The sequence below is a fragment of the Scylla paramamosain genome, chromosome 33, assembly GCF_035594125.1.
Source record: "Scylla paramamosain isolate STU-SP2022 chromosome 33, ASM3559412v1, whole genome shotgun sequence".
NCBI lineage: Eukaryota > Metazoa > Arthropoda > Malacostraca > Decapoda > Portunidae > Scylla > Scylla paramamosain.
Window position 1 is genome coordinate 892,637 of NC_087183.1, and position 23,386 is coordinate 916,022.

Genomic DNA, 23,386 nt, shown 5'->3' on the forward strand with positions numbered 1-23,386 from the left:
TGCGCTCTGGTGGCGAGGGGACAAAGTACTCATCGATTTTATGAGTACACATTGATTTTTCATTGATTTTAAGGCTCGGGGGAAAAAAATGTGCCGGATACTCGAATGCCGGATGAAAGGGATTTTACTGTATTTTAATTACACTAAAAAAACAATTTGTCAGCTTATTAGACTTAGCATTTAAATACTTCCCTTTTTTTGTTTAACAATAAATTATATGTTCAAGTTGATGGTGTGGCCATGGGTTCTTGTTTTGGCCCCACTCTTGCTAATGCTTTCTTATGTCACCATGAAACCAAGTGCCTGAATGATTACCCTCGTGAATACAAACTTCTGTTTTAAAGAAGATATATTAATGACACCTTCCTTTTATTTAAACAATCTCAACACATACCTAAATGCCTCAGTTACCTTAACTCAAAACACCCCAATACTGAATTCACATGCGACACAGAAAACAATGGCTCTATTGCATTTTTAGATGTATAGGTGACTTGTAATAATGATCAATTGCACACAGTAGTTTAATGCAAACCATTTTTCACTGGTTTGCGGATTATCTTTCTTTTATTCCTCAGTTATTTAAGATTAATGCTATTAGAAATCTCTTATGTTGTTGCTACAGTCTATCTTCTAATTTGTTTACGTTTGATGAGATCAACTTTTTAAGAACATTTTTCCATAAAAATGGGTTCCTGCTGAGCATCATCAATAATACTATCTATAACTTTCAAGACAGTAAACTCAATAAGCCTTCCTTTGATGACACCCAGATGACACCTAAGAAATACATGAAATTACCTCACTATGGGCACCTTAGTTATGCTATTAGAAAAAGACAATGCCATATTTAAAACACAATACCCTGACACTAGATTCAATTTCATCTTCACTAATAACTTTAGTATTGCCTGTTCCTTTAAATTTAAAGACAGCATTCCTACTGGACTCATCTCCAACATCATTTATGAATGTAATTGTTTGAGTTGTAAGACTCGATATATTGGAGAAACCAAGAGGAATCTTATGCTTAGAACTAGTGAACATAAAGGTAATTTGACATGTTCACAGAAACAACTAGCTCATCCCCTTTCTCTGCAATAAGAACCCACTCACACAAACATGACCATCCTTTTTCAGAAAAAGGCTTCAGAATATTACATAAAGCAGATGCACACAGACATTAAAATACTGGAAGCTATTTACATTAAACACTTAAAACCTGAATTAAGTAACCAGTTATCATCATCCCAATTGTACCTTTCATAAACCTTTACTTAGAGCTTCAGCTTCTGAGCTAGTAGTCAAGCTAACTCTCACAACACCACCCTCTCGGTCCTCACCCTTCTACCAGCGAGTGCACACCAGGTTTGTTTTCCTTAGAGCTCACTTAGTTTTTTCTACTCATATCACTATTGCTCCTTGTATTATCTTCATTGCTTTTTATTATTTTTTTTTTTAGTTAACAGTATGACCCACTGTTATACATATGTCAGTTTTTTGTTTTCTTTTTGCTTTTTATTATGCCCCTTATGTGTTGTTTTTTGCTCTTATTTTTTAAATTATATTTTTTTTATATTATATTAAACATAATCATATATTTTAGCCTGAAGATGCCTTCTGTGAAGGTGAAATATTGCAAGTAATAAAGGGAAAAATAGAAAGAACTTTCAGCCACTCCAGGTGTGGGCATCCTCTTAATCTTTCACCATGCACATCTAACTGCATTATTCTTTTTACTAATTTTCTATCCTTCGATCTCTTCACATGCCCAAATCATCTTAACAAACCCTGATCTGCCTATCCAGCCAAGTCTCTCAAAGCACTAGTTCTTGCCTCATTTCTTATTGTCCCTTCATGTTACTCTACACACATAATCCTCAAATACTTCATCTCTGTTACATTTACCCATTTCTTTTCCACTATTCCTATGTTCCATGTTTCAGCACTGTACAACACATTGGGCACCACTATTCTCTCATAAAACTCTTTCTTTACACTCATACCCACTGTCCTGTATTTAAAGATCTTTCTCAGTCCATATGAATAATAGTACCATCAAATTTGATGTGAGAATCATTGATGAAACTCAACCTTTCTCAGTGGTAACAACTAACTACATATGGATAGAAATTTAAAATATAACCATTCAAAGAGAAAAAACATGATAATCAAGCAGCCTGTGTTCATGACCGAACATGACTTGAAACGGTGTGAAGCCAGTGCTGGGCTGTTTCTGTATGTGGAAACTATATAAGCACCTTCAATGAATTTATTTCACTTGATCATCCTCTCATTGCACAACTTGGCAATCCTGGCTTTGAATGACCGAACATGACTTGAAACGGTGTGAAGCCAGTGCTGGAATGTTTCTGTGTTTGGAAATTATATAAGCACCTTCAATGAATTTATTTCACTTGATCATCCTCTCATTGCACAACTTGGCAATCCTGGCTTTGAATGTTCTGTTAGTCCTTTCAGCTAAGCCATTTGTCTGAGGATGATATGCTGAAGTTATGCTCCTCTTGATTCCATAGGTTCTACATAGGTCATCATTGACCTGCAACATACATTAAGGAAATGTTCAATAAATAATGTGAGGCCAGTGACTAGTTCTTAGCTTCTTAACATAGTGTTAAAAGCCTTGTACAGCTATGGAAGTGTCTTGACGTCTTAAAAAAAAAGAAAAAAAAAAGGCAACAGAAAAATAAGTCAATTCATGTTTATCAATCATTTTTCTCTTACCATCTCTTATTCAGTAAGTGAAACACATAGAGGTTAACAGCACCACACTAACTCACCTTTGAACAAAACTTTCATCCTTGGTCTGACAGTATCCTGCCAGGTGCACCCCATCTGAAACCATTGTTAATAGTAACAAATAAAAGAGAACTCCAATTCCCATTTCATTCTTATCCTCTGTATTATCTGCTTAAGACAGTAAGTGTAATTTAATTTGAATCTTGCAATAGTGTGTCAAGTGACATATTCTTTGGATGCATTATTAGAACTTAAAGCATCATTTACTTGTGAATGAAGGACCTTATGCATGTAGCAACACTGCATGCACTCTATCCTTAAGTGCAAAAAACTTCACAAACTTTGTGAAGTAATCTACAAAGGTACAAACATACCTGTACCCATCATCCCTTAAAGGCAGTAGACCTACATAATCAAAAGAAAAGGAAAATTAAAATTAAGTAGGCATAAATGAAGATCAATGAAACTGCCACACAAAACCCAAGCAAGCAAACATTTTCCAAATTGAAGCAAGCACAAGATTTTTGTGAACATCATATAAGATGGAAAAGAAAACTGAGCAACCTTAAAAAAAAAAGCCTGTCACAGAAAACAGCATTGGCTTACAAGAGAGAGAGAGAGAGAGAGAGAGAGAGAGTCCCCATTGCCAAAGCAAAACAGCTGCCCTGATGCTGATTCCCACCACCATATAGCTATATGCAAACAAGGATGGCTTGAATAAAGAGGAATTATTCCTCCAATGTCTGTCCTAAGATGTAAGTTTTTCCTTATCTCACTATTTGTTTCTGAGATTTTTAATCAGTCAGTGCCTTAGTGAAATGTCCTCCAGAGAGGACCCTTTCTTCCTTCCCTTTTTGGTCACCCTTCCCCTTCCCTATAATTGAGAGGGTTATGAAATTATGTACACATTTTCAATAATGGGTGAAATAAAAATTAAGGAATTGATCAGAATTATCCTTATCCACACCAGGTACATACTTAGCAAGCCATATCTGCATGAAAAATGAGGTTGCACTATAAACAGCATACTTAAATTTTCCCAGGAGGCACAGTTAAAAGCAAAGTTCAGAAATGCAAAGGAACAAATAAGTTATAATAAAATACAAAATATCAAAATTAATCCTTACTAACCAAATCTACTACAACCAGCTTCTATGGTGCTTTAACCTTGATGAGTATCATAGCTGGGACCTGCATCTCCAGTGGACTGTACTTGGCACATGTTGCAACCTGAATATTTTATCAATTTAATTGGAACCCTTCAATATAGACATTATTGTTAAAATACTGGAACTATAAAAAGTATAAGTTATTATATGCTAGAAAATATAGAAGGTTGTCAACTTTAGATGGAACCAAAGAGGTCACTAACAGCTGGATTATGGTTAACATGTTAGAGTAAAGTATTGTGCTCATTTTGAGACATACTAGCCTTCGGATGTATTAAATGAAGGCACAGTTATATGTTATTTAAATAATGAAAGGAAAGATTTTCACATCTAACACCATGAAAAATTAACCACATCCTTGTGTTAACTCACTCCTGAAAGGGTAGCATAGGCCAGAATAAGCAAACAGGGTACTTGAAGCAATACATACATAATGTTTAGTGTCAATCTCATGACTATATTTACAATTATTTTGGTTTCAGTAGGTTAAGCCATGTCAGTTTGCCCTTTAGGCCACTCAGTCTTGTGGGGTAGCCGTGAGGGGCCTTGCCACCACATTGAGGAATTATTCATCTCACCTGGGCTTATTTCCTGAGTTAGGATATATGCTGGATTATCTTTAGTCGTTACATAGTTCACCTTTATAATGAGAATGAGTTGGTTGATTTCTCATACCCTATTGGCCATGTATGCAAGTAATGCCTCTTGACTTTGTAGCCAATATAGGATGATCTGGCTGTCACTCCATATATTAGTACTCTATGTTAATTGCACCTTCATAGGCTCCATGAATGAAAGTGGCTAGCCTAGCAGCCAGGACAACAGTTAATTTTAATTTAGGGATGATAAGGTTTTTTAGTTGGGGCAACCTTTGTTTTACTTATTATCAGATTTATTTGTCCATTGTTACAAAGGTAAGCACAAGCTCCATGTGCCTTACTGTTGGCATCACTAAAAATATGCAAGTCTGCTCCCTGCTGTATTATGGTTGCCTTAAGGATTTCTGTTTTACTTGCTGTTTTGAATAGATGCCATTGATCACGAGGTTCATTAGGTAGGGTTTGGTCCCATGATGTTTTTAGTTTCCACAGGCCTTGTAAAAATGTTCTTAACTTGTCACAAGGAGTAGTAGGCATAATGGATCAAATCCTTGACACCATATGTAAGCATGATCTTTTTGTTATCTTATCTGGATCCTTAGAATCACTGATTTTGAAAGTGTGTCTGTACCTGGTTTCCAGATTAATCCTAAAACCTTAACTAGGTTCTGTTTTTTTTTATATAACATTGTCAATTTCAAGTTGATCTTGTAGTTTGGGACTATTTGTTAGCCATTCTCTTTGCCTATCAATTTATATTTTAATTTGGCTAATGGGGACTGTAGAACAAAGGTCTTTTGTGAGCACTGATTTAATAAGGCCCTTAATCTTGTAATCTTTCCTCTTTTTCCTGTGAGGGGTAACATTAAGGTTGGTAAGATAGTTCTTTCCTTGGGAGTTGTTAAAGTTAATGTTGTTGTCTCCCTTGGTTTGGCCTCTGTTTCTGTTGTATTTGTTGCCTTAGGTTTTTTACACTAGGGTTGCCATATATGAACTATCAAAATTCCAGACACCTTCACTAACACCTGATTATGGTCCTGATATGATACTGGAAAACATGTAAATTAATTAAAAGAAACTCAACTTATTTACCTTTGCATATGGCTGATAATCTTGAATTCAGCTTCACTTCCTGGTTTAACAAAATAATGTGTCATCTTCATTGATGAACCCTCTTCTTGCACTGCTCTCTTATGTTTCTCAGAGCTCACATGTGACTGTAAGTCATTAATGCCTTTATGTGCCAGTGAGACAAATGTTCCTGGTTTACACACACCAAACACTTAGCTTCCCACTCATCCCTGCCCTTTTTGAAGCACAGGAGTTTGTTTTGCATCTCTGCAGTGAATTTACACTTTCATTTGGGCATCTTGACAAGAACAAGTAATAGTTGTAATGACAAGGTCACAAGGCTGCAAACAGTAATCCAAACTGACCCCTATCAGAGCTGGTGAAAGACTGGGGCGCAAGCGTGACGTCAAGTGAGGCAGTGTTGGGAAGGCTGCGAGCACCAACTTCATACAGGACCCATACACGTCAGAGTCTTGACCAAAACCAAACCAAAGCAGCTGCCACTCGGTGAACTCTCTCTCTCTCTCCCATCGTTTCAACCCAAGGAAATTTAATAAATGTGATTTTTTAACAGTTAGTAATGATGGAAGGTGAAATTCCGGACATTTGAGGGATTTTCAAAAATCCCCCCGGATGCAGATTTCGTTATCTGATTTCCGGATATGTTCGGGAAAATCTGGACGTATGGCAACCCTATTTTACACAGAGGGCATGGTAGTATTTTTCTCACAGTACTTGCAGTTTTTAATGTTGGGGTTTATGCAGCCTTTTGTACAATGTCCAGGTTCTAGACATCCATTGCATAGTCTTAATTGCTGAGCTCTTTTTGTGTCATGATTTCCATATTCGGGACATTTAAGCCATGGATGATTTTATTTCTGGCACAGTTTACATTGAATTTTAGGCTTTTCTTCCCTATTTTATAGCTATCTAATGTACCTCCTCAACAATAGATAGATTATTTTTAAGAGTAAATATTTCATTCCTCAGACAGTCCAAAGTTTCCTCAATGTTCAACACATTTTCTTCCAGCACCTTTTTATGTTTTCCCTTATAGGGGCTGGAAGATCATTTATGGGGAATTTGGAACATATTTCTTCTCTACTAATATTGTGTGCAATCAGTGACTTATATATAGGCTTTCATATCTTGCTGTAAATTATTTGATGCTAGTGATATCATGATTAGGTTTTTGCAGGCTAGCTAGTTTGGTCACCAGGGCATACTTGAGCCTCTTTCCTGCCATAATTGTCTTTTAAGTAGTTGGATGGCTGGTTCATAGTTTGAGGCTTCAAGTTTGAAACCTGATATCAGTTGTGCTGTCTCTCCCTCCAGCTGGCCCTTTTGGATAGATATTAAATCATTGTTTTGATGAATGGAGCACTCATATAGTACCCTGAACTTGACCCACTTGGTCAGATTGCCATTAAAGGAAGGTAAATTAAGTTTGAGCAGTTTGAATGGGTTTCCTTACTTTTCTGGTTTGGTTTTTTCCTGAGTGTCCTCTAGTTTGGTGAGGATTTCATTTATTTCATCATCATGTAATATATCCACCATTGTTATCTGTTGAGTGGTTGGATCTAATAATTCATAGATTCTTTTCATTATTGGTCTGAATTTTGGCTAGGATGTTCATAATAGTTGTTTTCCCAGACTGCTTCATGTGTGTCAGTGGCATGAATGATTTTTTCAGGATCCTTGGTGAGAGTGGTGATGCCAGCCTTGAGCTCCTCTCTCATTTGTTTTGGTTTCTTAAGATCCTCCATTTTAAGTTTAAGGAGTGATATATAACAAGACAGGTTGTTACTAGGGGGTTAGATTACTGTGGTGTGAAGTGTTGAACTACCACAGCATTGTCAGCCATATCACCTTAAGTCATCCATGTGTGGTTGCCATTTTCTGTGATGCTTTAGCAACATGCAGACACGTATGGCAAGCACAAGTTAAATCACCAATGAGGATTCAGTTTGAATGACCAGTTTGACAACTTAGCACACACAGGCTAAGGCCAGGTTATAGAACCTTTGGTTAGGCGGACACACAGGTAGCTAAACAGAGTACTTTGCTGGAGTTTGGCTAGAATATCCACCAAGGTGGTAGTGGGTTGGGAAGGAGCGTTGATGCAAAGTGAGTGCTGGCTGGGATCTAACTGGAATGAGAGAGCAGGGTATGTATATCTGACCACTTCTTGAATATGACTGACTTGCAGAATGTGAAGAAAACTGAGAACAGTTTTGTTCCAGAAATCCAAATCCACTAGAACTGAACCCTCACTGGTTCATTGAGTCATTATAGGAGATTGTTATACTTCAATTGAAATTATTACCCATCATCATTAATTTCTCTGTTGAAACAATAGTTCTGACAGAGCAACATTTTCTGCCTCCTAGGATGCTGTAATGTTTTATCTACCATATTTGCTGGCGTATTAGATGCACCTCTACGTAAGATGTACCCCTATTCTACAGGATGTTTTGTAGGGAAAAATTTTCATGTTAAATTTAATGGAAAAAAAAAAAAAGTCTAAAAGAGCAGTATGAGTGGAATCCCCCCCCTCCCCCATACATGTGAAGCAAACTCCATACATGGACATATAAGGCCCTATATAGAGTTAGCAGCTTGGGGAAGGAAAGGTGGCAGAGATGACAGAACACCTAACTTAATAGAAGCTGTTTTAGCAAGAGATGAGATGTGGAGTTTCAAGTTTAGACTACAAGTAAAAAAACAGAAGAAGTAGAAGAGGGGTACAGTTGAGTGTCACTGAAGAAGGGATAGTTGTCTGGAAGGTTGTGTTGAGATGATAGATGGAGGAACTGAGTTTTTGAGGCATTGAATAATACTAAGTTTTCTCTGCCCCAGTCAGAAATGTTAGAGAGATCAGAAGTTAGGTGTTATGTGGCTTCCTTGCCTGAACTATTTAGAAGAACAGTGACCATTGACCATAGCAGTCATAGAATGGTCAGAAAGGAAACTTGAGATGAAGTTACAGAGAGAAGGATAAAAGCTGTAAAAGGGTAGTTTGGAAATCAAAGCTTTGTGCCAGATTCTATTGGAAGCTTTTGATATGTCTGAGACAGCAGCATCAAAAGTTTCACCAAAATCTCTAAAAGAGTGTGTTTTGCCCTCACATCTGATGTGATGCATTGCACTGTGCACACCATGTGTGTGTGCCCTCCCCCTTCCCTCCTTTCATCCATCCCACCTGCCCACCCATCCACCCCCATTCTCTCTCTCTCTCTCTCTCTCTCTCTCTCTCTCTCTCTCTCTCTCTCTCTCTCTCTTCTTTATGTGTGTGTGTGTGTGTGTGTGTGTGTGTGTGTGTGTGAGAGAGAGAGAGAGAGAGAGAGAGAGAGAGAGAGAGAGAGAGAGAGAGAGAGAGAGAGAGAGAGAGAGAGAGAGAGAGAGAGAGAGAGAGAGAGAGATAGTTGCCAGTTGTGTCGCCTCACAGGGTCCTGTGAGGCTGGTGGTGAGAGATTAAGGAAATTGAATCAAATATAGTAGTTGGTTGCAGAAGTGAAGTTGTGTGAGAGGAACTAGCTGTGGAGAGCTTAGCTGTAGAGCAGTAGTGAGGGTTGTGTTTACATGGTAAAGTTGGTGACATGGTGCGTAGGGTAGATAAGACATGGAGGGATTCTGCTGACTCTGTAGAGGAATGGGTCATCTGGGGTCACATATCTGGTCCATCAGCCTCAGAAGGGAGTAGATTGTGCCCAGTCATCAGAGAGAGAGGTGTTGTGACTTTTTCCATAAACCATAGATCCTCAAATGCTGACTCTCATAGTCGTAAGTGTTGAGTTGTGGTTAATTAGCTAAGTAACTGCTACATGTTAAAATACACTAAGAATTATTATACATGTATTGCATTTAGTTTCTTTTATGCTGAATGCTTGTTAAGGCATAAACCATTATGTATTTTGGTTATTATATTGCACTTTATTATGATGGAATGTTATCTCTTTATGATGCTTCTGTGCCTTAATTGCATGTGAATGTTTTATTGTGTTTCAATATTCCTCATGCTGATGTCAAATTGTCACTACAGGTTAACTGCATTAAAGCAAGTAAATGACTGGGTCGTTTGTCATCCTGATCCCTTATAGATGTAATGGTGTCTACAAAGAGAAAGAGAGAGAAAATTTCTCAATACTTCCTCTCTCTCTCTAATTCTTCACTCACTTCTCACTTGCTGCTTATATGTATTCTTTCTACTTTCTCCTTATCCTCCCATCACCCTCCTTCACCCTTCCTCAACTTCCTTAACTCATGTACTCTCCTTCCCTGGATTATGTCCTTTCCTCTTTTGTCTTGTCTCAAATCTCCCACCCTATGACCTCCCCTTCTCCTTATATGTCAGAGATAAGGGACAAGGGAGAGGAAAGGGGGAGAGAGAGAGAGAGAGAGAGAGAGAGAGAGAGAGAGAGAGAGAGAGAGAGAGAGAGAGAGAGAGAGAGAGAGAGAGAGAGAGAGAGAGAGAGAGAGAGAGAGAGAGAGAGAGAGAGAGAGAGAGAGAGAGAGAGAGAGAGAGAATTTTATTAGTAGTAATATTATACTTTACAATGTTTTTGCTTAGTGTACTACTGTTTCAATTCCACAGCTATAAACCCAGTTATACAGGCCTAGGTAGCTGTATTATGGCTGTATTAGACGCAGGGTAATTATTAGATACTTTTTTCAAGAAAAAAAAGCATGTCTAATGTGCTGGCAAATGTGGTAATGGCCATCCATGACATGCTTTGATCAGTATGAGAGTTAAAAGTTTTAAGATACTGGAGGAAGAAGACGAGGAGGAGGTTTGCTTTAGCAGTACAGAGGGTGTTTGAGTTACAATTACAAGCAAGATACGTTTCAGTATCAATGTTCTGCAAACAATGTAATGCTTGCTTGCTTGATAACAGAGAGAGAGAGAGAGAGAGAGAGAGAGTGAAAACACCTTGTCTTATGGGTGATGTGATAATACTGAGTGGTGACAGGCTTGAGGCTTCTGCCAAACGCAAGAATTGAACATGCCAGGCATACGACCCGGGTTAAAATAAGACGCCTCTCTCTCTCTCTCTCTCTCTCTCTCTCTTTCTCTCTCTCTCTCTCTCCTTTTTGGGTTATACATACCTTTATTCATGTTATTAATTAAGATGGCTGTTGGAAAGCATAGGACAAATTTGTTTGCCTATTGGTGGACTTTAGAGTGGGTATAGCCAAAGTCCAGTAGGTGTAGCCATGAGTTATGAGACATTCTCTCTCTCTCTCTCTCTCTCTCTCTCTCTCTCTCTCTCTCTCATGCACATTTTTCCCTTTCTCCCTCTCTTTTTGGAGTATACTTGCCTTTATTTATATAATTTATTAATATGGCTGGCTGAAAGAATAAAACAGGTATGTTTGCCTATTCGGGGACTTAATGTAATGGAACAGGCTTTCTGTGCCATGCAGTGCAACACTCCCATCCCTATGCCTCTCAGAAGCTGACTGGTGGAGATCCCTATGCTGTGGAATCTCAAGCCAGACTCACTGCGGTGCAATATGATAAGTTTCTAAATCAAATTTATATTTTAAACTAGCATCTCAAAATAAACTGCTACAGGGTCTGTGTCCTTGGGTGGTGGGCACCTTTGCTATGCTGCTGTGCTGTGTGGGTAGTGGCAAAGTGGTATACTAGGTAAATATGGTGCACAGTGTCAAATTTGAACTTTTGGTTAGCAAAGGGAACAATATCGAGAGCTCAATTTCATTTTATGAATAGACTTCGCATCTCTGAATATTTGTAACTCATTACCTCGTAACTCAGACTGTATATGTCAATACAATCCTAAAAGGATTAAGTACTGCAATTCTCATTCAGAAACATTTTGTTAGCAGGAACGACAAACTCTCGCAGTCCTGTAGAGGAAGTTTCTTTGTGGCAGTGTACGTCATGTAATGAGTATCATTAAAGATTCGTTCAGTTTTGACCAGTTGTTTGATTTCATTATTGGAAGGAAGAATTTGAAGAGTTGGAAACTTGAGAATCATGCATTTTTGTTTGTGATTAAAGAGCTAGTGAGAAGAGAAAATGTTTTTTAGGTTTTTTTTTTCTTATGTGGGAAGGACTGATATTTACAGAGAGTGAAAATCATGACATGTTTATCAAGTTCAAGGCAATGAAATTAGAGTAACTGCACTTTCTGACCAAGACAGAATGCATTGTTCCTCTTTCAGTCTTGGCATGACATTGTTTGCTGTCAATAGTGAATGGATCCATTTTTCTTATGATTCGTTGCATATTTTGAAGAGCCTCAGTAACATTATTTTGAAGGAGAAAAAGTAAATGCAGCAAGCATTTACACACATTCCATTGTAGACCTACTCCCACAAGAAGCTGTCCTTAACCCGTACAGTGTTGCTTTATAGGAGTGAAACAGGTCATGTGGGGTTGGATTTTGGCCAAATAATATTATTGTCTTATAAAATTGCAAAAAAATAGCTGATTTGAACGATATAAATGCGATATATGTGTGTTCCCTGTAAGCTGTCGTTTTCTGTGAGTCCTTTCATGCGTGGCACCAATACTCCAGTGGTGGTGCGTAAGACAAAACATGTAGAACAGTACTATGTAACTTCCGCTTCTTATTTATTATTTCCGACACACTGTGAATGCTTCTTCCATGACTATATATTGTTTAGTTTGAGTTTCTTGTAAAATATATCTGAGGATTGTTTGTCTAGCCTTTCTATAGTCATATCATAGTACCAAATTTATCACGCTCGTACAGACTATATTTTCTCTATGTGTGTATAAGTAGCACAATATTATCCCTTCATTGCACAAGCATAACATGTTTTGTAACACCAACAACAAAAAAATTACACACAGCTGCCCAAATAACCCATTATACGAATTTTATGTTTTTTTATGTTGGTACTCCTGCATACCACAGCCTGCCCGCCCTCGCCCGCCAGCTGATCACATACCCCAAACATTTTCCCATTTACTACGTAGCTTCCGCGTCTTTGCATTTGCTGCCGACCAATTTGGTATTGCTCTGTTACTGTACAATTTACATAACATCCCAATTTTACAAGTATATCTAAGAGGTAATTGTGTATTACCTCTGGACTGTAGCATATCCCATGAAAATCTGTATGACTGGGAAACTGATGACTCAGGTTCCGAGCCAGGAATGAATACAAAGGAGAAACAGACAGCAACAACCCTGTTGGGCCCAACGAGGCTGCCTGTTTAGCTAACACTACACTAACTACAACTACAGTTCTATACTTCTATCTATCTACTGTGGGCCAAAGTAAGATGAGGAATGAATGATATGAAAGCACATGTGCATAAAAGACAGCAGAAATAATGTGGCAATTGATGCTTACATAGGGAAAAGTGTATTGGCTAATGTACCTACAACTAACTGTTGACACGCAAATACGCATCTCATGGCCATAGGGAAAAAAAATCTTGTGCCTGTAAACTTTAGGTTTCCGTATTATAAACGACCATAGGGAAAAAATATTGTGCCTGTAAACTTTCAGGTTTCCATATTATAAACGGCCATAGGGAAAAAAAAAACTTGTGCCTGTAAACTTTCAGGTTTCCGTATTATAAACGGCCATGGGCAAAAAAAATCCTGTACCTGTAAACTTTCAGGTTTCCGTATTATAAACTTCTGTCTTTCATTAGCAGCAAATGAAACATATTTTCCTATGCTCTATAGTATATACATTATTTACAATTATCTATACCACTCTAGTATATCTTGAGAGTGTGATATACCTCAAAACACGGGTCCAGACAAAGAGCCGTGTCGCGGGGCACACACATGAACCTCGTATCTTTGCGTTGCTTTGGCCGGAGTGTGGTGGTGCGGCAGACGTGGCAAGGCTTTTGGGCGTTTTTCTTGGCAGCTGTAGGTGGGATATACTTGGGAAAATGACGACCTGTGAGACGTGTAGGATCGTCACCATGAGATGCTCGTCGTCGTCCTGCTGTAGGAAGAGGCTCTGAATACTGCTCAAGAAGCTGTCTTATTACCTCCCTTGTGAAGTCATGGAGTGTCGGCTTCTCGCCAGTTTTGACCTGGTATAGAATATGGGCGTTGAGGACAGCACAGTCAATCAGATGAAAAAACATCTTTTTGTACCATTTCATTGTTTTCCTTGAACATTCCACAGATGACATCATGCTGTCACTTTTATCTACAAGGCGCATGTTTTGGTTGTAGACAATAACACATTCAGGTTTGTCGATGAAGGTTTTTGTGGAATGGTCAATGTTCTCACTCGTTTGCAACTTTGGTTCGTGGACACTGGTGAGGAGATGAACGTCTCTCTTGTCCTTCCATTTCACTGCAAGAATGTTGTTTGCCTGCTTGTGAACAACATCGCCTTTCTGCAGTCCGATGGGGAATTTGGCCATAAACTTGCGATTTGGCTTTACCGTACCACAGGCCCCAGTCATTCTCTCATGCAGATAGTGGAGCAGTGTAGGACTGGTGTACCAGTTGTCAACAAAAAGTATATGTCCTTGACCAAGGTAAGACTCAAGCATGGTACTGACAACGCTTCCTGATATGCCCAACTTCTTATTCTCTTTGATGTTTGTTCTTGCCCCAGTGTACAAAATCATGTCCAAAATGAAGCCAGTTTCACAGTCACAAAGAACAAATAGTTTTAGGCCAAATCGGTGGCGCTTGGATGGGATGTACTGGCGAAAGTGTAAATTACCACGCCACAGAACCAAACTTTCATCAATAACTAAATTTTGAAATGGTTTGAATGATGACTTGAAACTATGGCAAATGTAGTCAAAGATGGGCCTTATTTTTCTCATTTTGTCATCATCAGTTGGCTGAGTGTTATCTTGAAAGTGTAAGGCTTGTAGCAAAGCAATGAACCTGTTTACTGACATGATTTTACTGAAAATAGGCTGGCGAAGAAGTGGATCTGTCGACCAGTATTCCTTATAATTTTCCCTTGGAGTGAGCCCCATCAGCATAACTAAAGCCAAAAATGAGTACATTTCTTTTACATCTGTGTCCTGCCATTGCAAGAAACGAGAGTGTGGATGGAGTATTTTACCTGCTATCATAAAGCCATGAAACTTGTTGCTTTCTTTGACTATATGAGCCATTATGTCTTCCGTGAAAAACAACCTAAAATATTCACTCTCTGTGCTGCCATCATGAACGAGTCCATGTGGTATACCACGACCATGAAGATCAAACTGAAAATCAGTGGGCAAAAAGTCATGCCCATCTCTCCATTCCCATTGTACATCAGCATCAGCATTTATTGTTTGGTGTTGAGCTTGGGATGTAGATGGTGTGTGCGCTTGACTAGCGAGGTCATGCAGTGGCTGAGAAGCTGATAGTGAGGAAGCACCTACTACAAGCCCGGACTCCCCACCATCCCTTTTCCGCTTCTTGCTGGAATGAGCAGGAGCAGATTCACTTTCATTTTCATCATCACTCCCCCTGTCTGATTGTATGTAATCAGAGTCATCTTCATCGTCCTCCTCAGAGAGATCACTGTCCCCCAACTCTGTGACATTATCGTCATAGAGAATATTCTCTATTTGCGCCGATGTCAAGCCCCGCGGCATGGTGCACAGGACAACACGTGCTTACAGCGAGGGTGTAGCAGCGTGTCTAGCTATCATGACTCATTGCCGGGCCAGCCCACCAACCCGGCGCCTCACGCCCCAGGGCTGCCAACACAACCGACGATGACTGTACGCATGAACACAAAATATATTGAAATTGCTATTCAAGTTGGAATAATATAAAAATAGCTGATCTACTGAACAGTATTTTGAGTATATTGATAAGTAATTATGACACCACTAACATATTTTTATAAATATACCTATTTTTTCAATAAATCATTCGTGGTCATGGATACATTCTATGTAATAGACCACAGCAATACAATAAAAATGAGAGTGAGCTTTCAAAATCATATTTAGGCATAGAAAAGACATCTTGAACCATTTCTACAGGTTTAGGTGCCGTGAAGTAAAAGAAAACGATGATCGTATATATACGTACTAAACACTTTCCCTCCCGAACGTATATATACGTACTAAACACTTTACGGGTTAATGCAGTATATGTATATCAGGTGCATAAATCCTTTTAATTGCTGAAATGTTTCAGTTACTCTTCATTTTAAAGATGTTTATTGCTAAATCTTGTCTTGTAAAATTTGCAGGGAATGTAAGAACAGCATGAAAAATGTGTGGTTCACCTCATGTGCACATCACTACAGAGGACTGGTTGATACTTTAACTAGACAGCACTTCAGATGCTCTGGCTTGACTGATCTTTGTTCAGTTCCCACATCTTAGTTATGAGTTGGATGAATGACACCTCTTTGACACTGTTGAGGTTGAAGAGAAAGTTGATGTTCCGGTTGGACGAGGTTTATTCGCACCTTGAGCATATGTAACAAATACCAAATATAAATATACAAATCTTGAAACCTATGCAAATAATGCAGTGAGTGAATAATATGGGTAATGACTGTAATGAAATACAAAACAAAAAAATCTAGAATATAAAGGTAAAACTTGAATGGGATGAGTGGACAATTAACTATCAAGGAAAAAGCATATTAATGAGATTTTGTGAGTTTGTTTTTAGTCACTGCCAAACTGTTCTGTTCTCTTCGAGGATGCTGTACTGAAGGGATGACTTAAAACAGCATTACAAATACTCCCCCAACAAGAGAGTCCTTGCCTGGTCAGAGGTCAAGACGGTCAGGCTGTTGGATGAGCTGTCCAGTGCGGGACGAGGTGGGGCAAGGTCCATCTTTAGGGGATGGTGCAGGAGGACATGCACTCAGGTGGTGTGAGGTAGAAGTTGGGTTGTCAACAAGTGGCAATATAGGCATGGAATCCTCTTCCTCAAGGTAGGCAGGTTTTAAGTGGTTGATTGACACCCAGTCACTGCCTCTGGCTATACTGATGCAAAATGCCTACGGAGTTACATTCTAGGGTGGAGTAGGGTCCCCAGTAAGGGCAAGTGAGGGGTGGTTTGTAAGCGTTGTACCTTACGAAGACGTACTTAAAGGAGTTTAGTGATTTGGGGAAGTATCATGGAGGCGATGTCTTGTGTGTTTGGACACATGACTGGTACTTCCCCACGGTGTGCCGTAGTCTGGTGAGATTGTTGTCATCAACGGCTGTATTGGATGATGGACAGAATTCTCCTGGAACAACAAGAGCTTCTCCAAAAACCATCTCGGCTGGGGAAACATGCAGTCCCTCCTTCAGTGATGACCGCATCCCAAGGAGGACCCAGGGTAGTTGGGCCTTCCAATCTGGTCAGGTACAGTGTGCCATCAGCACAGCTTTTAGGGTGCGGTAGGTCCGCTCCACCATGCTGTTGGTTGCTGGATTGTAGGCCGTGGTGCAATGGATGTTTGTCCCCATCAACTCTCCCAGGGACGTCCACAGCTGAGAGATGAAGGCATGGCCCCAGTCAGAAGTAATGTCGTCTGGAACACCAAAGCAGCTGATCCATCCATGTAAGAGAGCCTCAGCGCAATCTCGTGCGGTAGCATTTGTCATGGGTATTGCTTTTGGCCAGTGTGTGGAACACTCTGTAGTGGTGAAGAGGTACTGTGAGGCATCTGATGGTGGAAGGGGGCCACCCATGTTGACATGAATGTCCAAAATGACACTTGGGCTGGTGGAAGTCTCCTATCCCCAACTCAGTGTGGCAGCCAACTTTACTTGTCTGGCAGGTAATGCAGCATTGGGCCCATTGCCTTATGTCCTTATTCATTCCGTGCCAAATGAATTTTTCCTTTATGAGATGGGCAGTTGAGTATCCAGATAGGTGTGGCAAACCATGGACAACATTGAAGATTTTGCTGTGTTGGGGCTCCGGGATGAGAAGTCGCAGACAACCGGTGCTAACATCACAGAGGATGGTATGGCCCCTGTCTCCGAAGGCAACATCCTCCCATCGCAGACTCGTTATGTCAGTGCGGTAGGCTGCAGTCTCAGGGTCATTCTCTTGAGCAGTTGCTATCTCTTCATATTCCGAGGTAGACTGAGTTTATTTCCACTCTTGAGAGGGCATTGGCCACCAGATTCATCTTTCCTGGGGTGTATTCAATGGTGCAATTGAACTCAGCAATGCTGGAGAGGTGCTGGCCATTGTTGGTCTGACCAAGCATCACCCTGTTTGGAGAAAGCATGAACCAGTATGCGATGGTCCGTACAAATGGTGAACGGGATTCCTTCTAGGAGGTGTTTGAAGTGGTGAACAGCGAGGTAGACAGCCAGTAGTTCATGGTCGAATGTGCTATATCTTGTTTCTGCTTGCCGGAGTTCCCAGCTGAAGAATCCCAGTGGTTGTGTCGTACCCTTGATGGTCTGCTCGATGACTGCTCCAACAGCAACAGAACTCGCATCTGTGGTCAGTGTAAGAGGAGTGCTGGGGCACAGGAAGGAAAGAGTTGTAGCTGAGGTGAGGGCGGCCTTTGTGTCCTTGAAGGCTCATTCCTGTTTTGGTCCCCATTCCAGCTCTTTTGGTTTGCCAACGAGAGAACTGTAGAGCAGTTCCATGATCTGGGCAATGTTCGGCAGGAAGCAATGGTAGTAGTTTACTATACCGATGAATTCTTGGAGTCCTTTGATGGTGGTGGGACAAGGAAATTTTGAAACAGCATGCACCTTACCCAAAAGGGGGGAGACACTGGTGGATGATATCTGGTGTCCAAGGAATTCCACTGATGTAGCGCCAAACTGGCATTTGTTCTGATGCACAAACAGGCCGTTGTCCTGTAGTTGCTGCAGAACAGTTCGGAGATGTTGGAGATGTTCCTCTGAGTTCTTGGAGAAGATCAGTATGTTGTCCACATAGCAGGTGCAGAAGGGAAGGTCTCTGAGGATGCCATCTATTAGGTGCTGGAAGGTTGCCCCTGAATTTCGAAGACCAAAAGTGGAGTAATTGAATGTGCAAGTCCCAAAGGGTGTGATGACTGCTGTCTTGGGTATGTCTTTGAGGTAAACTGGAACTTGAAAATACCCTTTCAGGAGATCAAGCTTGGAGAAAATCTTGGCCCCATGTCGATTGGAGATAAGGTCTGCCATGTTGGGAATTGCCAGTGATCTGGTTCTGTAAAAAGATTAAGTTGCCTGTAGTGTCGCTACAGGGCTGCCAGGTGCCATCAGCTGTCTTGACGAGGTGAAGAGGAGATGCCCATGGACTTGAGGCTTTCTGACATATGCCCATTTGTTCCATGTCGGCTTAAGCTTGTTTTTCTGCTTGAAGTTTTTCAGGGGATAGCTGTCTAAACTTGGAATGAACTGGGGGGGTCCGTTGTTTTGATGTAGTGGAAAATTCCATGTTTTGATGAGTAACCATGCTGCTGATGGAGTTCTAGGCGGAATACTTCAGGGAATTCTTGTCTGAGCATGTCGTAAAGGATATCTATTCTCAATGAACAGATTTCTGTGTGTCGGCAGTGGGAGCCAAGAGGAGCTGAGCGGAATGTTGCTACATCCAGCAATTTATGGTTGGCAACATCAATGAGCAATCCATAATGACTCAGGAAATCCACTCCTAGGAGAGGCGTCTTGACATCAGCGATGACGAAATCCCAAGAAAAGCTGCGTTCGGCTGCTTGGATAGGGATGGTGCGGGTGCTGTAGGTGGGAATTGTACTTCCATTGGCTGCGATGAGCTTGATGTCTAATCAGTGTGTCAAAGGGCAGTTTCTGTCCTCTGCTGTGACTGGAAACAGGAAACAAAAAGTGCCTGTGTCCACCAGAAACTTACGGCCAGATAAGATGTCTGTGATGAAGAAACCAGAGGCTGGTAAAGCAAGCGCATTGATATTCCCAGGCTTGGGGTCCGAAGAGGCCACTGCTGTGGTCAGTGGTGGCCTCATTAACAGTTTTTTGGCCACTGGCAACCTGGGGTGCATTTGCAAGCTCCAGCTCCGAATTTGTGATGGTAGTAGCACAGTCCATGCTGTCCATGTTGGCTGGAAACTCCTGGTTTGCAGTTGCACGTCTGGTTGTCGGGCAGCCACTTGCAAACAGGTGGCCTGGCAGCATTGGTGTTGGGCAGGTTGTCAACTAAGGCAGGGCAGATAGTGTCGGGGGCACAGGACGCTTTTGCGGTATTGATAAGATTGTCCACCTTATTTATGAGCTCTTCCACGGGGCAGTCATCAGCTTCGTGTAGGGCAGCTCTCACAGATGAGGGAAGACGTTGCAGCCACAGCTCCCACAGCAAGTCTACCCGCTGTGGTTTGCCAGTAGTAGAGTCATGTTCAAGTAGTGTAGCTAGAGCTTGCATCTCATTCCATGCTGCATGTGCTGTGGTGTCTCCCAGAGGTGTTAGACGAAGATTTAGAAGACGTCGGAGCCAGGCGCTGACGGAGATCGTGAACTCTTTGAAGGAGATACTGCTTGAGGTCGTCGATGACATCTTTGTCCTGGTTGTCCAGCCATGCTGTGATGCGAGGAAAAATTGTCTCAGGGATGGCTTCCAGTACATAGTCGGCCTTGGTTTGAGGGCTTGTAACTTTCCTCAGTCGGAACTGAACTTCTGCTCGCCGAAACCATGATGCAGCCTCACTGGCGCAGAATGGTGACAGCTTCACTGTGACGGTGGAAACGGTTGGTTTTGCATTGCTGGGCTTGGTATCTTCTTCCATTGCTGAAGAGTAGTTTCTTGTCCAGGGGTCACCAGTTGTTGAGGTTGAAGAGAAAGTTGAGTGTTCTGGTTGGATGAGGTTGATTCACACCTTGAGCATACATAACAAATACCATACTAGATATAAATATACAAATCTTGAAACCCTATGCAAATAATGCAGTGAGTTGATAAAACGGGTAATGACTGTAATGAAATACAAAACAAAAAAATCTAGAATTTAAAGGTAAAACTTGAATGTGATGAGTGGACAATTAACTATCAAAGAAAAGCATATTAATAAGATTTTGAGAGTTTGTTTTTAGTCATTGCCAAACTGCTGTTCTTTTCAAGGATGCTGCACTGAAGGGATGAGTTAAAACAACGTTACAACATAAGGTCAAATTAAAACTCAGATTAGCTCTTGACTTCAGTTCCTGACTAAATTTGAAGATATAGTGACATATAACATCAGACTGTTAAGATAATAATCTTTTCTATATAACTAATTGTACATACAGAAGAATTTTTGAACGTGATGAATGTCAAACAGTATTGATACCTTGTTAGATGTTAGACAGAAGCAGTGAAGCAAAAGACTAGATGTGGAATTTAGGTGGCCTCTCCATTCCCACTGAAAATACATTGAAGCATTCTAAGGAATGGAAACAGTACTGTGTGGTACTTTGGAGAAGTCTAAGGGAAAAGATGTATTTTCCTTGGCAATCATAAGTTTGTGTTGCCTTTGCATGTGTCCCAGCAACTGATCAAAGGCATCAGTTCCATCAAACTTGGAATATTTTTATCCCTGAGTATTAAATGGGAAGAAGAAATGAATATGAGAAATTGTAAATTTGTTACTTTGGAATAGTAAATTTTCATACACAGATGTACCCACAAAACTTTTTTTTTCCATTATATTCTTGCAAAATGTTCTGCTCTTGCCCTTCTCTAATTGCATGTCCCAAGAATTGAGTAAGAAGAATGAATTAATTTCCCATTAAGTCTATCCATTCTCTGCTAATTAGGGAAATGGTCTAAAGGTGGCAGTACTATAGTGGGATCAGAGCTTTAGTTAAGGCTTTGTGTTCCTTGAGAATTAAGCTTCCTTGGGGGGTGACAGCTGTACTATAAATCAACCTTACCATCTTCCCCTTCCCTTTGATGGGGATCCCCAGCCACCGGGTACCACAAATGAACCCACTCCCTTTCCTTCCTTGGGGATGCTTGTGAGCTAAGTTGATAACCCTGGCAGACATATACATATGGAAAACTTCATAATTAAAGCATTTTATACATACTGAAGTTACAATAGTGTAATGTATAATAATACATGTAATGATAGATTGAATAACAAACTTCATAATTAAAGCATTTTATACATACTGAAGTTACAATAGTGTAATGTATAATAATACATGTAATGATAGATTGAATAACAAATACATTAGCATAATCATAAACACAATGTAAATAATGCAGCTGGCTGCCTGGTGCTGTATTTGAACTTTGTTAATCCCATGTGTGTCACCACACCACTCTCTCCCAACTATCCAGTAAAGCCACAGGCTGCTGTCACACCACCACTTTTGTGACCAGATTTTTTCAACTGATTATGCCTTTCTTAATATGAGTCAATTGGATAAATGTTCAAATTGGTGTGGTGATAAGTAACTACTGGTGAAGCTCACAACAGAACAATAAGATGATAAACAAGAGGATATTCCAGCTGAAAAAGCAAGCATGAACAAGGATAACTGCAAAAATCAGCACAATGGCCTATGAAACAGGGAAGTGTAGACAACCAGCAGTTGAGCCAACTGATGTTTCCATGGGCTTATAACCATAATAAACAAAGTCTTTCATAAACTATAAGAACATTTGAGTTAAATTTGCTCTTTCATAACTTATCAGATATATATTCCAACAAATCATAAATCATTTGCTACTATAATATCTAAGTAAAACACTGGATTAGTCCATAAAATATATGAAGAAGGTCCATATTGGGACCCTTTCCCAAATGGCAACAATGTCGCCTCCTGCTGCTGTCCACCCCCACCATGCACCCATCATGTTGATAGTACCCCAAAGCAGACGACACAGTCACATCACCAATGGGTTGATTTATGGTATGGCTGAGCCCTCCCACTCTTAGTATGTGACTGCTCCCTAAGAATGAAGGAATTATACAAGGATTACCAAAAGTCAACAGGACTTCAAAGTAAGGAAAATCTTTTAAGTTACATTTTAGTAATTATGATAGGTATATACATTTTATCTCTTAAAAAGTCCTCTTTAATATGGTGCATTACCTGCTTTTTACATCCCTTGGAGATGTGTATGTGACTGTGCTGCTTCAAGTGAACAGTCTGCATGTGTTAATATTACTGCTTGGCTAGTCTTTGCCTCATATTTTCAGTGAATTTCATTAACAAATAAATGTTCACTATGAGGATTGATAGCCAGACTTTGAAATATTTTCTGTACCTGTTGCAATAAGTTGAAATATTTTCTGTACCTGTTGCAATAAGCATAATTCTCTAGTAGTTGTTGCAGTAAGAAATTTTTTTGTATTTATTGCAGTAAGCAGAAATTTAGTTAACTAAAAAAAAAATGTGTTTCCTAATGTGAGCCTCTGGAACCCTTCCACAAAGAAGTTCTAGATGCAAATAACTGGATAGATGAACAGGAAATACAGAAACCCTGTTACATTAGTGAATCTGATCTAAAAAAAAAAACTACACTGAAGGAAGGGGTTTTGTCAGATAAGTAAGTCAATATATTCACAAATATAAAGCAGAAACCAGATTCAGGCCATGACAGATGTATGGATTAAAGAATCTTTAACAAACATGGCAGTTATGATCATCATCAACTCCTTCCCCTCTTGTACTGTCAAAACATAAGGTGAACCAAGAAAAGCTTACTGTGGAGTGACTAATTTTCTTAAGATTCAGCCTCATGCACTCTTCTGGGAGCTTTTGAGAAATACATACTGCATACCTTAGCCTCTAGGCCAGGGGTGTCAAACACGCGGCCCGCGGGCCGCATGCGGCCCGCCACACTACTATGTGCGGCCCGCGGCACGTCTCATATTTCAGTCTTACAGTTGGTCTTTTTACAGGAATGATTAAGCCAGCCAGCCCTTTGCATT

The 23,386-nt window shown here is 40.2% G+C and overlaps 1 protein-coding gene and 1 long non-coding RNA gene across 12 annotated transcripts in view; one reads left to right on the forward strand and one right to left on the reverse strand.

Moving 5' to 3' along the window:
- The window catches only part of LOC135089517 (uncharacterized), a 71,192-nt gene that overhangs the window by 22,404 nt on the left and 25,402 nt on the right, over window positions 1-23,386 (forward strand). The gene's annotated exons all lie outside the window — the stretch shown is intronic.
- The window catches only part of LOC135089516 (uncharacterized), a 53,648-nt gene continuing 46,241 nt past the window's right edge, over window positions 15,980-23,386 (reverse strand). For 5 of the 11 annotated variants that reach the window (XM_063985110.1, XM_063985109.1, XM_063985103.1 and 2 more), the window contains 2 exons: window positions 20,792-20,863; window positions 15,980-20,316 (listed from right to left, as the gene is read on the reverse strand). In XM_063985110.1, the coding sequence (XP_063841180.1) occupies window positions 19,477-20,091 (615 nt within the window). In that variant the 5' untranslated portion in view covers window positions 20,092-20,316; window positions 20,792-20,863 and the 3' untranslated portion in view covers window positions 15,980-19,476. Of the gene's footprint in view, window positions 20,342-20,791; window positions 20,864-22,316; window positions 22,402-23,386 lie in introns of all 11 variants that reach the window. The other 6 variants (XM_063985111.1, XM_063985104.1, XM_063985114.1 and 3 more) reach the window with 4 other exon arrangements.